Here is a 22,168-nt window from a genome sequence, read left to right as displayed (position 1 = left end):
CCAAACATTAAATATATAACTTGGATAGCCCTCTAACACCAAAGGTAATGGAATTTATAATTTAAAACTTATTAAAAGAAAACTCTTCATGCCTAGATGGTTTCACTGGAGGAATCTATAAAATGCTTATAGAGGAATTAACATCCTACACAACCTATTTCAAAAAACAGAAGAGATGAGAGCACCCCTCAATTCATTTTATGAAACTAGTGTATTCCCTAATACCAAACCAGACAAAGACAGTGAAAAAGAAACAAACTAGAGACCAAGCTATATCCCCAAGGAATATATATGCAAGAATTTCTCATGAATTATTAGCAAATATAATTCTGCAATATATAAAAGGAATTATACACCAAGACCAAGTAGAGTGTGTTCCAGGGATACAGTCTTGTCCAACATTCAAAAATCCAACCATGTGATCAATCATGTTAATAGGCTTTAGAAGAAAAAACATATGATCATATCAGTCAATGCTTAAAAAAATTGTAAAAATCAACACTCTTTCTGGGCTAGAAACTCAGAAAAATAGCAGTATAAGAAACTTTATTTGACAAAGAACATTTAAAACTATAGGTTACATTTTACTTAATGGTGAAAAAGCTGAATGCCTTCCTCCCAAGACTGAGAACGAGGCAAGGATTTTTACTCTACTACTCTTACTAAACACAGTCCTGGAAGTTCTAGACTTCGCAATAAGGCAAAATAAGAAAAGCAAAAGCAAAAGATTGTAAAGGAAGAAATATTACTTCAAAAGATTCCAACAAAAACACCTAGATCTAATAAACGAGTTCAACAAGGTGGCACAATACATGATAATCATACAAAAATCAATTGTATTGCTGTATATGAGCAATGAACACATGGATACAAAAATTTACAATTGCTTAAAAAAAATACATAGGTGTAAATCTAACCAGAGATGTAAAACTTGTACAGGACTTATATGCTGAAAATTACAAATTGCTTATGAAAGAAATAAAAATAGATATAGACACAAGGAGTGATATGCAATGTTCATGGATTGGGTGACTGAATCTAGTCTGTATGTCAGTTCTCTCCAAATTAGTGTACAGGTTTTACACAATTTCTGTCAAAATCATAGCAAGATTTTTTTTATAGGTATAGGCAAGAGGATTGTAAAATTTATACAAAAAGGCAAATGAACTAGAATTGCTAAAACAGTTTTGAAAAAGACCAATAAAGTAGGAAAAAGTTTACCCTATTTCAAGACTTACTACATACTTACAGTAATCAAGACTGTGTAGTTTTGGTGAAGGTGCAGAGCAATAGATTAATGAAACAGAATGGAGAACACAATAGTCAATCCACACAAATATATCCCACTGATTTTTGATAAAGGCACAAAAGTGATGTAACACATGCAAAATGCGAAAGATATCCTTTTCAATAAATGGTGCTTGTGAAGTTGGACCTCCATGGGTAAATAAAATGCACATTGACTTAAATCTCACATCTTACACAAAAACTAACTGAAAATGCATCATGGACTTAAATGTAAAATGCACAGCTATAAACATTTAGAGAAAAACACAGGGAGAATCTTTAGCGTGTAGGGATAGGCAGAGTTATCAGACTTGACACCCAAACCAGGACTCATAAATGGAAAAGGTGGCAAATTGGGCTTCATCAAAAATAACATTTGTGTGTATGCATGAAAGGCCTTATGAAGAAGATAATAAGATTACCTAGAATGAGAGAAAATATTTACAAACTTACATCAGACAAAGAACTTTCAAAACTCAACAGCATGAAAACAATTTATCAAATTGGAAAGTGGGCATAAGATATGAAGGATCATTGCATTGAAGAAGATAGTCAGATGGCAAATACACGTGAAAAGATGTTAACATTGGTATCCATTAGGGAAAGGCAAATTAAAATCAAAATGAGGGATCACTATGCAACTATTAGAAAGACTATAATAAAAAATAGTGGGAATACCAGATGTTGGTGTGGAGATGGAAATATGGTCCACTTGTACATAGCTATGAGAATATAAATTGGTACAAACACTGCCATAAACAGTGGGCAATTTCATAAAACACTAAACATGCAACTATAACGTGATCCATTTGGGCATTTATCCCAGAGAAATAAAAAATGTGCATGTACACAAAAACCTACACATGAATGTTTATAGCAGCTTATTAGTAATAGTCCCAAAGTACAAATATCTCAGATAATGGGTGAATGGCTAAACAAATTCAAGTACGACAAATTCATGGGATACTACTCAGCAAGAAAAAGGAGTGAACTAGTAATGCATGCAACAACTTCCATGACTCTCCAGATAATTATGGAGTAAAGAAAGTCAATCCCAAAAGCTTACATACTATATGATTCCATTTCTATAATATTCTTGAAATGACAGAATTAAAGAAATGGAGAACAGAATAGTGATTTTCAGGGTGTAAGGAAATGGTAAGGTAGACTGGAGGAGGGTGTGGCTATAAAACAGCAAGATGAAGGAATTCTGTGGTGATGGAATTATTCTGTATCTTGATTATATTAATATCCATATTGGTTGGTGTGATTTGTAAGATAGTTTTTGCTTGTTTGTTTGTTTGTTTGTTTGTTTTTTGTATTCTTTTACCAATGGGAGAAAGTGCAGGAAGACTACCCAGGATGTCTCTGTATTATTTCCTATAACTGCTTATTAATCTTAAAAAAAAAATCCTGGAAAATAATTTATGCCCTATTTGGTCCAACCCTTTCATCTTATTTTAGGGAAATCTAGGCCAGAGAGATTTAGTGGCTTCCTCAGAGTCACAAAGCTAGGTAGCAACAGAAGCAGAATTACAGTCCAAGAAACTAGATTCCCATTTCACATTCTTCCATCATGACATATTATTCCCATGACTGTGACCTCTCCAGCCAGAGTCGCTCTGCTCTTCCTGGGGCAAAGCTTCATTCTCTTAATTACATGTATTTTATATATTCAATACTTCTGTGAATTTCTAAGAGCTTGCTTGAAATTTAGATGAAGGCCTACCCTAGTATGCCACAAAACTGGAACTTAACTTTATTGGTATCATGTCGTGTTATTATGATTTAATATTTATACAACTACTGTAGTCATCTCATTAAGTTTAAGAAATGAAATTTGAATAAGGATATTCATTATGATATGACTTATTTGGTTTCTGTAATATAAGGTGAATATACAGTCACTATGAACTGTGTAGCCATCATGTTTTCACAGCTTTGTTTCCAAATGTTAATATATATACTTTATTCACTGGATATTGCACTTGATAAAATTTAAGTAGTAGCCCCAATAAGCAGATGAAAGCTTCTTCCTACGTACACATTTTCTTTAATTATGTTGAGTGAGACGTAAATAAGGCAAAGTTTAAAACTTCTCTCTTACTCTTTTACTAATTGTGAAAAAGGGTTCATGTGTCAAAAGAATTATACGTTATTAGTAATAGAATAATAAAGCTTTCACAAGCTTTATTTGTAAGCTATTTATTATATATTCTTAGTAATCTCATGTTTGCCTTGTAATAATTTTTTGAAATAATTTTTTTTAATTTAAAACATTCTTGCTCTTTGTATTCATTAAATGATCGGGGGGAAAAACTTAGCTTAGTCATTCATGAAACTGGGCTGATGTAATTACTCAACAAGGAAATTCAAATTAAAAACACTTTGAGATAGCATCACTCATCCAGTAAGGTGACAAAATAAAAAGACTGTTCGTCAATGATGTCAGTTAGAATGAGAAGCAACTAGAACTCTCTTATTGCTGGTGGGAATGTAAAATGGTACAATTACTTTGCAAAACAGTTCAGCGGTTTCTTATAATGTCAAACATAGAGCTATTCTATGATTTAGCATTTCCATTGTAGATATTCAGATTTTGAAAACAGATGTCCACAAAATGATTTTAGAAGAATGTTTGTAGCTGTTTTATTTATAACTAAGATATAACAAATGATACATACAACATCTGAGAAACTCCAAAAGAAGCCAGACAAAAAAGAATATATACTATATGGCTCAGTTTTATGGATACAAGGACAGACAAAACTGATTTATGGTGATGAAATTATAGCAATGGTTACACATAAGAAATGTGATTTGACTGAAAGTAGACATTGGAGAACTTCCTAGGATGATAGAAATATTCTATATGTTTAGTAATATGGTGGATATATAGGTATATACATTTATCATAACACAATCTGATTGTGCAATATGATCTATACATTTTATTGCTTATAAAAAAATCTGAGGCTTGTAGAGCCAAATATTTTGGATATGAATTCAGATTCTCGCCTCACAAACTGAGACCTTCCAGAATTGCAGCCCCGAGGTGCCTGGTTGGTTCAATCGGTTAAGCATCTGACTTCAGCTCAGGTCATGATCTCATGGTTTGTGGGCTCGAGCCCTGCGTAGGGCTCTCTACTGTCAGTGCAGAGCCTACTTTGGATGCTGTTTCCCTCTCTGTCTCTCTCAAAAATAAGTAAACTTAAAAAAAAAAGAATTGCAGCCCCCATATGTATTATGGAGGTAATAATAATCCCCATCTCATAGATTCATTATGAGAATCAAGTGAGGTAATGTATGCAAAATATTTACTAGGGAACTAAGTTCTGTTTTAAGAAAAAGACATGTCTTATCATAAAAAGATCATAAAAAGATTATGATTTTTTAAAAGTTATTGTACACAATTATAACGATATCAAATGTCATTAATGATGAAACAACCTTGTTACCACTGAAATGATTCTATATAGTGTACATCTTAAGTATTTGAAGGTAATATATTGTCTTATTAAGAGGACAATATAATTTAAAAAGTAGAAAAAAATCATAGTTTACAAATATATCTTATTGTAAAACAAATACAACAAACATATCACCTAAAATTTTAAAGTTAGAGATATAAAAAAATTGGTAATCCTACAATCTATTATAACCACACTTACTATGTTTTAATATTATATGTGATCCTAACAATCAATACAACTCATTTTTTTATATGTAAACTTTTTCATTAGTTTGAATCATTGAGTACGTATAGTTTGGTATCTGGCATTTTCATTTCTTTAATATTCCTTAATGTAGCTTTTCCCCCCTTTTTTCTACTTTTGTTGTAAGACCAATGGTATTTAATATAATTTTCAGCATATATTTTGTATTTTTTAGTTTCCTGAGTTAAACACTATAAATTTCTTTTTTTGATGACTAAAAGCCCTCCTTAAACATTTAGTGAACTACAAAAATGACAATGTCTTAATTAAATTTGTGTTATTCATAAAAAAGACTCAACTATAGAGAACAAACTGTGGGTTGCTGGAAGGGAGGTAGGGGGATGGGCTAAATGTGATGGGGATTAAGGAGGGCACTTGTGTGATGAGCACTGAGTGTTATATGTAAGTGATAACTCACCAAATTCTACTCCTGAAACTAATATTACACCATATGTTAACTAACTAGAATTTAAGTAAACACTTGAAACATTAAAAAAAAACTTATTAAAAAAGCATATTTTCAATTTAGATTTTTAATAGCATATCACAAAGTTTTAGGATTTGCAGCAAATTAAAGCGTGGCATTTTCAAGATTTAATATTACCACCAGTTTTTAATGTCATCTGGAAGTCTTATAACTCAATAGGACTTATTCATGATGTGTTAAATCAATTAATGCCTCTACCAATCTTTTTAAATAAAATGTTAATAAACTAAATACATTTTTATTTAGTGTTTACATTGTGCAAGACACTGATACCAGTCCAGGTATGAATGAGGAAGGAATGAACTGGTGGACCCAGGACATCTGTGGCAGTTTCTGCTTGGTCAACCAGAGACTGAATTGTTTATAAGGCCAAATTCAAATGATAGATCTATGTTGTTTAACTAAACAACAAATAATATGGTTTACTATCACTTAATATTGGGAGGTTTCATATAAAAGTTCAGATTTCTGACCTCATCTCACATATTTAAAATCTGACAGCTCTGAGTTGGAATTGCCCATTTCCACAAGCCAACAATGAATTGGAACTGAGTTCTCCACTTAGGGCATACCTCAAGTTTTCCGGGACACCACCCAGTCCGCCTCATTCAAGTTACCTGCCATGTTCAACATGCCCTCCTCATTAGGAAGAGCAAATAAGTAGCAAAGAGAAAAGAGAGACTGCAGTTTGGGCACTGTGCTTTCTTTTAATAGGTGCCACATATTTGATGAAAGAAGAAAAACAAACTGGGAAAAAATACTATGATAAAATAGATGAGAGGGTGGATAGAACTCTTGCTTCCAACTTCAACAGCTTTCATTTAATGACCAAAACTTTTTTAATGTTGTGCATGGGTAGGCATTGAATTATCATGTTAGCATAGACTACTTGGTTCATTTACTACCTCTCTTACCTGCAGCCATCTCCCTTTTGAAGTTCCTCATGTGAATGTTTTTCTTGATTCAGAGAACAGTCTAACATGACATAGTATTGTTAAAATGCAAATCTTCTTTGAATTTTACAAAGGCTGAAGAAATAACTTTAACAATTGGCCAAGCATTTGACCTGGCATACAGGAAATTTCTAGAATCTGGAGGGAAAGATGTCGAAACAAGAAAACAGATCGCAGGATTACAGAAAAGAGTGAGTAAACTAAACTTTTTGTTTCACATTTGTGTGATGTAAGTACAGGGAAACTTGCATATCATCAAACAAATTTAGAAGGCCTGCCATTAAATTTCCCCCACACTGATTGGAACTGCTTTCACTGTGTTCCTATAATTTTTCATTCCTGATCCCCTGCACAGTTTTTAACCATTTTATATTGAATTCCCACAAGAACTTAGTGTTCTCATGTGACTTTGCTTCACTTCCTGATGCTTCTCATGGGGATCAGAGCAGCAGAAGCAGCAGATGCTGGGTAAGTGGTTTCCCATGCAGATCAGATTCCTTTGTAATTAAATTACACCCTTTCTCCACTCTCTTCAAAATCATCATAAGCAAGTTTCACTGTCTTGCGGTTATACTCCAAGATTATGGGTAACAGATTGCATACTGCAACAAGAAAACACAAAGATGAGGTATTAGAAACATGGAATTTGCACACATGTAAAAACATATTTTAAATTTAATAATATCTTTCCAGTGACCTAGAATTCCCTGAGGTTTCCCAGCTTTTATCAAATAATTTTGTCCCCTGTGCAAAGAGTACATTAAAATTTTAAATAATATGAAATCATATTCATTAATGTAGCGAATATAACAGCCAGCATCTTACAAGAACAAATTTCTGAAGGTTATTCAATAATCATTGCTTTTTAGATTCAAGACTTAGAAACTGAAAACATGGAACTTAAAAACAGAGTGCAAGATTTGGAAAGCCAATTAAGAATAACCCAAGTATCAACATCTCCAGTAAGTATATAGACTATGTGCATGTTATCCTTAGAAACAAGACTTGTTGGGGATAAAACATCTCTGGATTATCAGCTCTGTGATGTTTCAAATAATACTCTGGGATCAGTAATTTAAAAGTAAACATGGGTAGAGATGAAAGGTGCTAATTAAAAAATTACAATTACCTAGGTAGTTCTAACCAGAGTTGTTTTTTCATGTTGCTCTTTTTGCTCATGTTTTGTAGAATAAGTCCTCCCTCAGTTTGTGGCATATTCTTTTATTTCTATTGATTACTATTTACTGAGGTTAGATTTAAGGACCTAAGCCAATCTACCCTTGGAGTGTTGAATTTCATTATAGAAATTGAATTGTTTACAAGACTGACTTTGGTTTCTTATATTGCATAGCAAGGGTTTCCACTGGGAGTGATACAGTTGTATTTCAGACACTAAAATGAATGGTAGTCTCTGCAAACAAGTCTCAAATATTTATAGTTAAATTGTTTACTTTTGGTTTATCATAGATTTGAAATCCTTTCCCCAATACCATGTATGATGTCATTTTTTTGCGATTTTGGCTAAGGGAATCTTTTGGAGGAGGAAGACGGAATTTAAAACAACATTTTTTTCTGGCAAAATATATTTAGAAAACTGTCTTTCTTCTTGAATCATCTGTGCTACCGATCTCTAGTAAAGTATGTTTTATTTTGCATTTTAAAAATAGGAATCTATAACATGGCATGATGCTACAAACTAAAACACAATTATGGCATTTACAAACTTTTAAAAAGAATTTTTGTTTCTAATTTTTATTTGCAAGTCCATTTTGGTTCAGACTCTAGGCTAACTCAGTGGAAAGATCTATCCATCTATCTATCTATCTATCTATCTATCTAGTATTTCACCAATTCTTCATCCTAAAAATGCTTGTATAAGGAATTTTATTCAGGTTTTCAAATTGGCGTGCCCTGGAAATGGTTCAAAAATTCTTCTTTCTTTTAAACTCACACTTTTCCATCTTTCTCACTGAAGCAGTTGTCATTTCCTTTGCTTGACATATACATATGGTAGTAGGGCTGATATGGCCAAAATGAGAGAGCTTGGGAGTGAGGAGGTTCCTACATTCCTATGTACCTTTGTTATGCACAATGAGACGTCTTTATTATAATATTCCTTCCTGGTTTTTTTTTTTCTTCTCTTCACTGCTATCATTGTTTGCTTCTCATCAGGATTATGATTTTTTTTTTCTTGCCTCCCTGGTCCCAAGGAATAGAGAATCAGCTCAAACTCCTTCCAACATTGGTCCCAAAATGGAGTAACACCATTTTGTGTTTTGTTGAAAGTCTTACTATAAGTTATCTTGTGAAACAAACTATAAGTTATGTGAAATAAACATAAATGAAAGGAAGTTGCCTTCTTAAGCAGTCTTAATAAAGTGTTGTTCCTAGATCTCATTGCATATGAATAGTAGCTTTATTTTAGTCTTTATGTTTGCAAAGGAATAAAAGAAGATCCATTACCATTTTGGATACAAACCCAAAGCTTGCTCACTTTTTACACTCTGTCTCTAGACACAGAACTAAGACCTTATGTTGAGGGGAGAGGTGGATCTGGGAGGAGCAGAGGAGTCTGGGGCATGTTGATGAATCATGAAGTAGCACTCCGTTCTTTTATTTCCTAAAAGCAGGCACTGCCCTAGACTACCACTAAGACAACTGAGAAGAAGGTAGGTCAGGATGGGGGTTATGCATGTGCATTGGTGATCTGACATGGTCACCAAGTCAGCTTCAGAAATGGCAAGGGTCAGGAGGAATGAAGAGACGACACTTGTATCAGTTCCCTGTGATCCTCTGGCTGAGATAGCCATCACAAGCAGTGACTGTGACAGTTGATATGTAAATGAAACACACAGACTGTCTGTATGTTCATTTATTTAGCAATTCTATTTGGTAGAGTCAGTTATATAAAAAACAATAATGTGATTCAAAAAGCCTGTTATTAAAAAGGATTAGCCAGGGGTGCCTGGATGGCTGTCAGTTGAGCATCCAGCTCTTGATTTTGGCTCAAGTCATGATCTCACAGTCGTAAAACTGAGCACTGGGTTGGGCTCTGCATTGGGTGTGGAGCCTGCTTAAGATTCTCTCTCCCTCTCCTTCTGCCCCTCTCCTGCTTGCCTGTGTGCGCGTGTGCACTTTGTGTGTGCTCTCTCTCTCTCAAAATAAATAAATAAGCTTAAAAGAAAAAAGGATCACCTCTCCAGAAGTTGTCATTTAATAACTATTATAAGCATTGTGTTCATCTCAGTACTGAATGTGTCTCAGTAGAATGCTTCAAAGACTATAACTAAAGGTTGAATTTTAAAAATAGATATAATTTTCTCTAACCCATTTTTTTGCATTGAATACACAAAATTATTGCTTCAATGATCATTATGTAAATAACTTAAATTATAAGTTTGCAATTATATTCTTTTGTCATAGCAATATCCTTGTATTTTCTCTTTATTTTAACTTGAAAAAATTACTTGTCTTATAATTTTTCAGTTTCTAAAGGCTTGTTATTGTTTTTGAAATTGCTGTTATACTGAAGGATGTACATCTTCTTTAAGATAAAAAAAATAAAAATTATTTGATTTTTAAAGGAAGGAGACTCAACATTTTTGAATTGCTACAAGATATCTGATGCCTGAATATTTTTTGGAGAGATTATGAACAAATATGTTTGCCTTTCATTTTCAATTTTACTTAGGTAACTGTGAAATATATTAATATAACACCAAGTGCTATATTTATTTCACATTTCTTAAAATGATCTCCCAATTTTTTGATACTAAAAATGAGCTGAATTAGGGGCACCTGGGGGGCTCAGTTGGTTAAGCATCCAACTCTTGATCTCAGCTCAGGTCATGATCTCACAGTTCATGAGTTTGAGCTCTGCTTTGGGCTCTGCGCTGACAGTATGGAGCCTGCTTGGAATTCTCTCTCCCTCTCTGGGGCGCGCTCTCTCTCTCTCTCTCTCAAAATAAATAAACTTAAAAAAATGAACTGAATTAACTTATCTATAGTTATTTAGTATGAAATGCTGCCATGCTTATAAATATCCACTCTGCTAAGGTTTGTTAATGATTAAAATTATTAAAATTGAATTTCAAAAACAATGAAAATTGTAAATAAAATATAAATTTAAAGTATAGGTAACTCTTGTTTAATAGCTTGTAATGGGTCTATGGAAAAGCAATTTTCTAAATTGCAACTTTCTTATGAAATTTGGCCATCAGATTTATAGGACACAGCCAGGACCCAAAGCACTTCATAGAGTGCCATCATGTGTAGCAAAGTTAATGCATAGTAAATGCCTATTGGGCTTGTAACTCTGGAAACAAACTTTATTTCCTTTGCTTTCAAAGGACTGAAGGATAGAATGGTCCAAAATGGCTAAAGTTCTCAGCAGTTTGTTTAAAGGATTAGAGGCAGCAATTAACACATGAATTGAAGAAGTGCTGAAATGAAGTATGAATCCAATTATGCACATCAAAATTATAATATAGATGGGTTTGGTATATAAAATTAATTTGGCATCAGATTCTCCATGAGCTTTCAGTGTGTTATGGTGAGAGGAATCCCCAAGACAGATGATTCTTCTCAAATGACCAGCCCAAGACAGGTCTTGATCCCTACTGGGAGCCAAATTTTCTGAAGTCACACAGAAGTAACTCTTTTGCCATATAAAACACTAATTCAGAAATGGTTCTCTGTAAGTGATTTGACACTATAATTTGGTTCATAAAAATAAGCATATAAAAAACAATTTCTTGAAATATCAGGATTTGCAAGTTAAACACAGTGTAGTCCACATCAAACAAGTATTAGTCAAAGTACAATAAAAGGTTTATCTCTAATCTTAGCTTTTAAATGGTCTCTTTGGGAAGAAGGAGAGAAGAGAACAAAAGTAGGAATGGAATTATGGGGGAGGGTGATATTAAAAGTAATGTAGAAAATGAAAATAATTCAAATCCCTGGTTTGGATGCTGTTCTTATCAGTGTGTGATCAAATAGCAGATAAAGGCAATGATGGGAACCGTCAGAAAATTTAGAAACATTTTTGGTAAAATTTGATTTAGATAACTGAAAGATCAAAAGCTATTTTTCCTAGGAAGAGGCCCAAAGTTATAGTTGAATTTCTATAACACAGAACAATGGTTCAAAGAAATCAGATCTCATCAGAAAATACAGTTTTAGAGGTATTGAATCTTTTATTCTGTGTTAAATCATAAATTAAAAATGTAAGGCCCTGTTGAGTAGAATGTTCCAGACTGAAAACCTTTGTACGTTAAGGAATTGCTGTGTGGGTCAGAACATAGATACACTTCCCTGCACTCCCCAAAGTCACCCTAAGGAAAGGTTGCTATTTCTTAGATGATGGCCATCCATCCATGTATTTGTTATATACATCATTGTGAATTGGTCATACTGATGTGTTTTGAAGATACAACTAAGTAATTTTAGGTTCAAACTTTTAATGACAATCTTCAGGCATTCTAAAAAGTCCTTTCAAACTTTCATTGTGTAAATTGTGATCTCATTTTTATTTTCCCTAATCCCACCAAGTCATCACTCCTTTTATGAAATAGTATCTTAGTGAGATGTCTTATGTATGACAGTGTATATCATGTTGATTTTTGTTTTCTCACATTTGCTAATTGCACACATTAGATACAGTTGTGATCTGTTATGGCAGCTTGTAAAATATTTATTGAATATCTAATATAGTCATATGATATTCTAGGCTGTTGGGTTTTAGCAGTATATGAATTTCAGCTGTTAAGAAATTTATATCCCATGGGGGAAAAAGGGGATGGGTAATCAACTCCTAGGTAAATGAATAAATAAATAGAAAAATTCAAATCTGATATATGCTATGAATAAAATAAAATAGAGCAGAGTAGGAAAGAATGGGTGGGGACTGTTTTAGAGACAGTAATCATGGGAAACCCTTTCTGGGAAGGTAGCATTCGAATTGAGACCTGAATGGTAAAAAGTCAGTGTAAAGGACTGGAAACAGTAACAAGACCTTTGTGCCTGGAACATACTGACCATAAGCCAAAATAGTTGGAGATGACATTGGAGAGCAAGTCAGGGGCTAGATTTTATAGGGCCAGTAGATTTCATTTTGTTATTTTTTTTTTCTAATTGCACTGTGAAGTTACTTATAGGTTTTAAACAGGGGATTTGGGGATCATCTGACTGACCTATACACCAGGGTCTGTAAAAAAGGCCAAAATGAGGTCCCCTAAACTGTCTAGGAGGCTATTTCAGTATCCTAGGAGAGGGAGAAGAGTAAATTAGTCTAGAATTCTATCATTTCAGATGGTGTATGTAACTTGATACATTTTGGAAGTAGAGCTTTCAGGACTTACTGATGGATTGGTTGGGGGCTGTAGAATAAAAGAGAGGTCAGAATTGTCCTGTAGGATTTTATCCTGAGCATCTGGGTAGTGGTACCATTTTTCAAAATAGACATGACTTGGTGAAGGTGCATAACAAAGAATATTTCACTTTTCCTCATATTAGTTCTGCCTACTGGACAGCCACCTGGAGATGCTTATGGAACTAAAGAAGGAGATCTGGGCTCATGATTATAGTACTTGAATGAAAAAAGTTTGTTTTTTTTTTTCTGTCACCAGAAAAAGACTATTTTTTATTGGACTGTTGTTTATTGCTTTAGTTAATACACCAAGTATAAATTTACCCAGTATGAAGTTCTAGAGTAGTTTAGTTCTAGCTAAGAAAACAAAGTAGGAGACTTATTTTTTGCTCAATATTAAAATTAAAAGACATTTCTAACTACAAACCAATGTATATCTTCAATATATATCCATTTTTTATTTTCTCATGTATAAATTGCCATCCTATTTTTTAACTTGTTCTTGACAAATATAATGCTTACATGTCTCCCAAATACCACTCTGTTCAATAAGTTCCTTTCCTAAGGCAAATGAAATAGCCTTTGATAGTATCCATATTATATATCTCTGTATCACACTGAAATTGTGGAAATCTTTTCATTGGTTTTAGAAATTGGGTCCTTATTTTATACAGTCATTTAGATACACTGAGAAATTTCCGTTACTTGACTGTGCTGTTTGCTTTTTGCTGTGTTCTAGTGGTTTGGCAATAGATTAGAGGTTGGGTTTCCACCATTTGGTACTAATTATCTAGGAACAATCTGATTTCCATTTATTACATTCACATGGCAGTGCTGCCTGTATTTATATCAGAAAAAAAGGTTTATTCTGCCCTCCTAGCCTCATGAATGCCCCCAGAAGAGTGTTCCATTATAAGATGTGGGCATAGCAAGTTCAATCAAATTGTTCCTCTTGATTCTTGTGCCTGGATGCTTACATTTTACTTTTCTGGCTATGGATGCTTTTAACCAAATAGGACTCTTGCCAGGAAGTTAAATGAATAAAATTGTAGTCCTTAGAAGTACTGGACTTTCTATTGCTGAGTAAAATAAATGTCTCCCTTTCAATTAAACCAAGTGTTTGTTACTGGATAAAATTCTACCTTTACATAATCAACTGTGTGGCCACTGATTAGACTTGATAGGACAATTATAACCTAAAATGTGTATTTCATTGTGGGTAAACAAAACTGCCTATTTATCTTCATCTAGTGTTTTCTCAACTATTATTGAAGTCAAGATGGGCAAGAGCAGATTTTGAAAACTCTCAGTTACACAACAAGCCAAATGTGAATCTTTAAACAAAAGCATAAATTTTAAACATGACATTGATTTAAGAACATTTGTTGCCCACAAAAAGTGATTACTGGTTCATGGCTTCATTTTCATAATTGTTACTTGCACAAAAAATGATTCTAAGGAAGTAAACTCTATCTAATGGGAAGAAAAATATATTCCCTTCCAGCTCTGACCATGAATGCCCGATCAAATCATTTAATTTCTTGTTGCAGTTTTCCTCTTTGGGATATGTAGACAATCATGTCCATTTAACTCATGACCTTGTTGTAAGAACAAACAAGATAATAGGTCTTACAAGTAAGAGACCAATAAAACCAAATTGTGAATCTGGAAATCTGAAAAAAAAAAGTACATTCACGATGCCATAAATTCTAAATCCTAGAAGTTTTTACGTTTAAAACATGGGGTGCCTGGGTGGCTCAGTCAGTTAAGCGTCCGACTTTAGCTCAGGTCTTGATCTAGTGGTTCATGAGTTCGAGCACCACATCAGGCTCTGTGCTGACAACTCAGAGCCTGGAGCCTGCTTCAGATTCTGTGTCTCCCTCTCTCTCTGTCCCTCCCCCACTAGCACTCTGTCTGTCTCTCTCTCTCAAAAAATGAATAAACATTAAAAAATTAAAACTTAAAGTCATATTAAAAATGTAACATAATAGTGAACTTTGAAAGTGTGAATCTGCATGGCAGCATAGAAAGATCTGCTAGAATATTTTGCATCACAATTGTATTTCCTCATCTTTAGTGTTATTTATAATCTACCAGTTTTTCAACTAGAAAAATTTAGACATCATCCCTTAAATATAAATTTAAATAATTACTTTGTAAATTTAATTCTAAGTAAAATTTTGAAACTCTATTTTAATAGTAATGTTAAATCATATTTTAATCTTAAAGTTGTTTTACATTTTAAAAGGATATTTGGATATTTATATTACCAAAACATTAACAGCCTAAAGTAAAATTTTGATACCATTCTTTTTTTTAAATTTTCTATTTTAGAGAGAGAGAGAAAGAGGGAGAGCACAGTTGGGGAGAGGCATAGAGGGAAAGAGAGAATCCCAAGGAGCCTCCATGTTCAGCATAGAGCCTGACATGGGGCTTGATCCCATGACCCTGGAATCATGACCCAAGCTGAAATCGAGATTCAGATGCTCAACCAACTGAGCCACCCAGGTGCCCTGATTTTGATATCATTCTAATAGTATTTCTGTAGATATTGCCACAGAACTGTTTAATACAGTTTTTTTGTTGTTTAAATGTTTTCAACATTTACTGAAAATGCAAACCCTTCTATGACACTTCATCATTGCTGTCACATTTAGACAAGGCTAAGGTTGAAATATTCACCATGCCTAAATGCACCAAGCCACTGCTTCCTAGAGCAAGCTACAAAACTACAACAATGAATCTCAGATATGGGCATTCATGATTAATAGACCTTAATAACCTAACAACGTCTGCGTAATTAATATGTAATGATTGAACATAAAGCTCCTTGTTTCCTTAGTTTAATAATTCAGATCCTGTGCACCTTCATAAAGACCAAAGCACTTGGAATTATGAGCATAAAGGATGAGTTAAACAGTGGTGCCAGAATTTCTGTAAGAGAGTGCAAAAATTTTGGTTTCTAGCCAACTGTCAAAATATTGACAGAAGACCCAAAATAAAAATATCAAGCTGTTTTCATCTAAACTATGTATTTAATTTCATAAATAAATATCCTTAATGAGTTAAAAATGGCAGCTTACAAAATATCTAACTCCTGACCCCCTAAATTTAGAACCACCACTCAAAATGTTTTTTATTTAACTTTCTTTTTTTTCATTTTATTTTTTTAATTTACATCCAAATTAGTTAGCGTATAGTGCAACAATGATTTCAAGAGTAGATTCCTCAATGCCCCTTACCCATTTAGCCCATCCCCCCTCCCACAACCCCTCCAGTAACCCTCTGTTTATTCTCCATATTTAAGAGTCTCATATTTTGTCCCCCTCGCTGTTTTTATACTATTTTTGCTTCCCTTCCCTTACGTTCATCTGTTCTGTGTCTTAAAGTCCTCATATGAGCACCACTCAAAATATCTAACAGATGTAATATCTAATTCCTTGACTTGAATCATTTCAAAGTTAAGAATCACAAACACAAGACGTCAGTACAGCCCAGGCTGTGACATAAATGTGTAATGGGTACGTGGTGGTAGTAATGAATTAGGGAGCATATACCCAACTTAAATGGCACAGCAGTTACTGCCAGTCAATTATTTTCAGGCAAGTCTGTGGGCTTACTTTCTAGATTTTTAAACTTCTCAAGAAAAGCTCCAGATTTTAATGTTCAATCTCTTAATATTATCTGAAAGCAACTGATTCAGTATTTTAAGAGATCTGTGTGACCGAGCAATAAATGCTGGTTGACCAAAACTTCATTACTGACCCAAAGGAAACCTGTGATAGTGGTAGAGTCTTAAACTTTAGATACCACAACTATTGATAGATATCCCAGCTTTACCATTTTGAAAGTGAAAATACCTCTTAACTCGTGTATTTAACAACTTGATTATTTTCATGTTATATAAGTGTATGTTCTCAGAGCAAGTAGAAGGCATAGTATTAACACTGTCATAAAACACTAGAGCACTTATAAGTTAAGTTATTTTGGCCTTCATTTGTTTTGAGGCATCTGGTTAAGATTTTTTGGCCAATATAAGTCATAAAATAATATAGAATACCGTCACTTATGTTATAAGCCAGATGATACCAAGGACAACTTCCACTTAATATCATATTATGTTTACTCAGTATAAATATTCTTAAAATTTTCCATTTTTAAATTTAAAAATTATTCTAATATAGGGATACCCAGGTGACTCAGTCATTTAGGTGTTTGACTTTTGATCTCAGCTGAGGTCTTAATCTCAGGGTTGCTGGTTCAAGCCCTGCATTGGGCTTCATGCTGAGTGTGAAGTCTATTGAAAAAAAAAAGTGCTGTAGTATAAATTAGACAGTAGATATATGTTGACAGCTTATTATATGCCTACAACTCTGATGTGTTATATAGTCTTTTAGAAAATACTTCTTTTATTTATTTATTTATTTATTTATTTATTTATATTTACTTTTGAGAGAGAGAGAGCACATGCACATGTGTACATGTGTCAGGGAGAGAGAGAGAGAGAGAGAGAGAGAGAGGAGAGGGAGAATCTTAAGCAGGCTCCATGCTCAGTGCAGAGCCCAATGTGGGGCTTGATCTCACGACCCTGAGATCATGACTGGAGCCAAAATTAAGAGTTAGATGCTTAATTGACTGAGCCACCCAGGTGCCCTGGAAACACTTCTTTTAGATAAAATTTGGAAAAACTTTGTCCACAAGGAGCTTACAAGTGTCACTTAAAGTATATGGTGACCACCAATCACAAAATTATACAGTAAACTATGTAGACTATAAAATAGATTTTAAAATTATATATACACACACGCGCGTGCATACATGTATACATATCTACAGATAGATTGTTAGGGAGGTCAATAGGAAAAAAATGATTATGTAACTGTATATGCATATTAATAGTTATTAATTATATAACTCAGACCATCAGAGATTTGTTTCCACACTGAACCTTCCCTTCAGTTTAAATCTGTCACTTTACACTGCCTGGTTTTGTCCTCTGCTTTGAGAAACGAGTGAAGAAGTGACTCCCATCTTAAAAACTTCCTTCAAATTTGTGGGTTCTCCTAACTATAATTTTGGTTATAACCTTTCACTATAATATTATCAAAAGCCATATTTGTGTTGGCTGCCTCAAAATCCGTGTTAAAAAAAATCTCTGAAGTGTGACCTGTAGCTTAGAAGTCTGGCTCCAGGGCCAATCCTGTCAGCCCAGTCATAGGCAATTACAAAGTCTTCCCCTGGCGAGTCTCACTGGGGGGAAATCTGCCCTGCCTATGCCAGATTTAGTGCATAGAATGGAGGAGTTGCAGTCAAGGACTTAGCGCCCTCAACCTCTGGCAGCCATGCTTTTACACATATCTGCATTCCTAGCCCAGTTGCCTATATTCAGAGGTCTCCTTATTGGAGGCCCTTGGCCATGGCCTTCTCAAAAAGCCTCTGTCAAGACCATCTTATGAGGGCCTTGAAGACTCCTTTCTCCACTATGATTCAGTACTCAGTACTTTTCTACTCCTAGCCCTTCCTCCATTTCCTTCCCTTGTCGTGACCCCTCCCTCAAAACAATAACAACAAAAAATAACAAGGACACCAACAACAAACCAGCAAGACCTTTAGTTCAGGGCTCCCTCAATAGAGAGACAGTGCCTTGCTTTTGCACTGGTACTTCTGACTTTAGTCCAGTTCCATTTCCTGGAGAAGAAAATGGGACATTGATGAGGCCAGCATCTTCTTTCTGGCATCTTGCTTATACTACAGCAGTAAGTGAATAAAGGCTTAATTATTACTTTCATTTTGGTTGTTTTCATTGACCACTCTGACATCTGGCAGCCCAGTTGTTACTAGCTCAGCTTTTGACAGTAGCTTTCCACACTATACTGGAAATAACTTATAAAAGTCAACCAAAAACTGATGTCCAGATCCAATCCACTTACTGATTATCTATTTATTATCTCATTAATTCGAGATTGCCCTTTCCTGAGAAATCTTCTCATTTGGAACTCACTACCCATAGGAATGTGGTGATAATTGCAGTCAGATTGTTTTGAATTTAACCTCTATAGGAATAAATCACAAAGAACATATGGGCCTTAATTTTCCCATATCTTTATTGTAACAAGGACATAAAATTACTAATACTTATATCACAAAAGAGTGTTTTGAGTGTTAAATTTAAAATGATTGTTGTAACCCTTTTTGAAAATTCTACAAAGTCATTGCTTTTTACTAGATGTTACTCCTACTTCAGTTGTTGCTTTTTTTCTTGTTATTATACTTCCTTTTCCCATGTCATTACACAGAAGCTCTAATCGAAATAAATCATCAAGCTTTACTCTTTATTGTCTTCCTCTCAAGTGCTAGTAATGTAATATTTTAGTGAGAAATAGTCAAACATTCTCAAATCTGAGGACTGTTGCAATAAGAAAGTATACACAAACAATTTTTATTATTTTTTTAAATTTTTAGTAACGTTATTTTGAAATTACTTACCTTTTTGCAAAATATCATTTTACAAATAAATTTTCATAATATACTTTTTCCTTTTTCCTCCATGTCTTCTTTCTTCTCCTTAGTGTATTTCTCTGTCATTCCTTTACAGCTGCTGCACCAAGTGTCTGATCATGAGCAACATGGGTTTCAGAGATGCTTATCCTCTTTCTGGCGTAGTAGTGATGATGATTCATCTTCCTGTCTAAATATTTCTTCCATTACTGTCACTCCTGTCAACTCGCCTGATTCCAGACTGTCATTGGGACTGTTAATACCACCTCCTTCTAAATGTGGCCTTCCCAAGCCAATCAGTGAGAGCAGCATCCCAAGACCTCATGTAATTTGCTAAGCACAAAAGCCTTTTTTACTATCCCACATATGTTTTTTAAAGTCTGCTAAAATGTGCCATTTATAGTGTAATGAAAAAAATCAGGTATGTCCAGAATCAATGTGATATGACCTGGCAACTTTGTGTGCCATTCATTTTTACTTCCTTTTACCTGATATCAAAGTTTCAAGTAACGAAGGTGATTGTGTACATATCCACAGAAAGACAAAATAGGACAGGTAACTTCAAAGGACCCACTGATATAGCAACTGGGAAGTCAGGTCATCAGTGATATTGGTAAAAACAGTTTCAGCAGCATTTGGTACCAAAAAAAAAAAAAAAGTCTCAATTGATATGAGTATCTCTTCTGAGGAGCTTAACCTTGAGGGAAAGAGTAAGAGGGATGAGAGGCTAGAGTAGTAAAGAGAGACAGAGTAAAGACATTTCTGATTGGTTTGCTTTAAAAACAGTCAAGATTTGAGTATCTTTATATCCTGAGAAAGAGGAGAGAGCTGCCAGGGCAGCTAGAGGGATGGGTTGATTAGGAAAACTATTCCTGAGTAGGAGGAAAGGGCTGAGGGATAAAGTTGCCTTAAAGTCTTTGGACAGTATTTATGACTGATAAAGTGAGCAGGGTATTAAAGAAAAGGAGATGACAGCAATTTTCCTTCATGAAAAAAATGTGCTAATGGCCATATTGACTGAATAGCAAATCTGTCACTCTTTACACACAATCAGCCTTATTTTTCTTCCATTACCTTCATTATCTGTGATTTAGAAAAATAAGTGTATTCTGAAGAGTCTAATTTTACTATGAAACACTCTTAAGTAATCTCTGTTCATGTTCTTTGAGGAAAAGCAAGTTTTTCCTGACTATTCTTCTCCAAAATGGGAATTCTCTTTCTTTTATAGATTGTGTGTACCCGTTTGTGTGTGGTTTTTCCCCCTGAATGGCAAAGTGATGATTGTTTCATTCTTATGTTATCATTAAGATAGCTTAATGATTTTGGTGGTATTTTTAGTGATTGTTAATTTATTTCACAAGGTAGCTATTTATCATAGAAAACTATGAAGTCTTACCCAAGAATAAAAGGCACTGCAGTGAGTATAATAGTTAGCTATCATTGTAGTTATTCATACAAATTAAAATATACTCTTTAAAAATTTTTAAAGTTGTTATCATTTGCATTTGAATGGTCATATAAGAAGATTTATTGTTTATGTCCAGTTATCTCTGTCTAAAACATAATCTTACGCAAAACTATTATTGAAATCATGTTTTTATATAGCTTCTAATATTTCCAATCCTCTGATACAAATGGCAATTATTTCTAGATATACAGAAAAATCCAATATCTCTTATATCTATATAGAATAGTTTCTCACCATTTTTGCCATCATCTTTGAGATCATTGTTGCAGAAATTTTCTTTTGCTTTCTTGCCAATAAGCATTTGGTGTGACTGATTAAATCACATGAAATTGCCAACATTTAACTATTTTTGATCTATAAAATGTCAAGTTCATATGATTCAGCTGAATTTATTGTTGTTTATATATGTTTTATATGCATATGAAATAGCATTGCAATGTATCTACCTGAAATACTGCCTTAATTCATATTATTTTCATTGCAGGCAGGCAGTGTGACACCTAAGTCACCCTCCACTGACATCTTCGATATGATACCATTTTCTCCAATATCACACCCATCTTCAACACCTACCCGCAATGGCACACAGCCACCTCCAATACCTAGTAGATCTACTGAGATTAGTAAGCTTTTTAAAGAAAACAATATTCTTTGCTGTATTTGTGTACATTTTAAATGTTTAATTAACACTTTATGGAAAATTATATATCTTAAGCTCACTAAAAGTGTTAATTACCAAAGAATTATGTTTATATGTGCCAAATAAGTTAATCATATTTTACTTTATAATTCAGAGTATACTACCAAAGACATCAGTATTGCATTGGAAATAATTTTTTTTTTAATTTTTTTTTTCAACGTTTATTTTTTATTTTTGGGACAGAGAGAGACAGAGCATGAACGGGGGAGGGGCAGAGAGAGAGGGAGACACAGAATCGGAAACAGGCTCCAGGCTCTGAGCCATCAGCCCAGAGCCTGACGCGGGGCTCGAACTCACGGACCGCGAGATTGTGACCTGGCTGAAGTCGGACGCTTAACCGACTGCGCCACCCAGGCACCCCGGAAATAATTTTTTGAAAAATGAGATGGGGTTATTTATATCATGATGAAAAGCATTTAATTACATTTTTATTGTATTTGGGGTTAGACTTCTAATGTTTTAATTTAACGATTAAAAACAATGCTTGCGGTAATGGTTTTAATATTTTCAACATGTTTAATGGAGTTCAGTTTAAATTCTTTGTTAGAGTATATGAAATTCTTAGTTAAAGAAATATGTAAATATATGGATTGTGTGATTTGTTTATTACTCCTATATAAGGATTTTTTACTTGATATCTAACATACTATATATACATTGCTTTTCTGATTTACTTTCTATACATTTGGAAG

The 22,168-nt window shown here is 34.0% G+C and overlaps 1 protein-coding gene across 10 annotated transcripts in view; it reads left to right on the top strand.

The window, feature by feature from the left end:
* GULP1 (GULP PTB domain containing engulfment adaptor 1) overlaps positions 1-22,168 on the top strand; it is a 96,819-nt gene that overhangs the window by 65,057 nt on the left and 9,594 nt on the right. For 5 of the 10 annotated variants that reach the window (XM_047085301.1, XM_047085300.1, XM_047085299.1 and 2 more), the window contains 3 exons: positions 6,518-6,634; positions 7,313-7,405; positions 21,261-21,399. In XM_047085301.1, the coding sequence (XP_046941257.1) occupies positions 6,518-6,634; positions 7,313-7,405; positions 21,261-21,399 (349 nt within the window). Of the gene's footprint in view, positions 1-6,517; positions 6,635-6,887; positions 6,912-7,312; positions 7,406-19,405; positions 19,634-21,260; positions 21,400-22,168 lie in introns of all 10 variants that reach the window. The other 5 variants (XM_047085291.1, XM_047085295.1, XM_047085293.1 and 2 more) reach the window with 2 other exon arrangements.

The sequence above is a fragment of the Lynx rufus genome, unplaced genomic scaffold, assembly GCF_022079265.1.
Source record: "Lynx rufus isolate CCGP_SWC_20201006 ecotype Redwood Valley unplaced genomic scaffold, mLynRuf1.p SCAF_2, whole genome shotgun sequence".
NCBI lineage: Eukaryota > Metazoa > Chordata > Mammalia > Carnivora > Felidae > Lynx > Lynx rufus.
The sequence above is the reverse complement of the archived record's forward strand: the minus strand, read 5'-3'. Positions and strand labels throughout refer to the sequence as shown.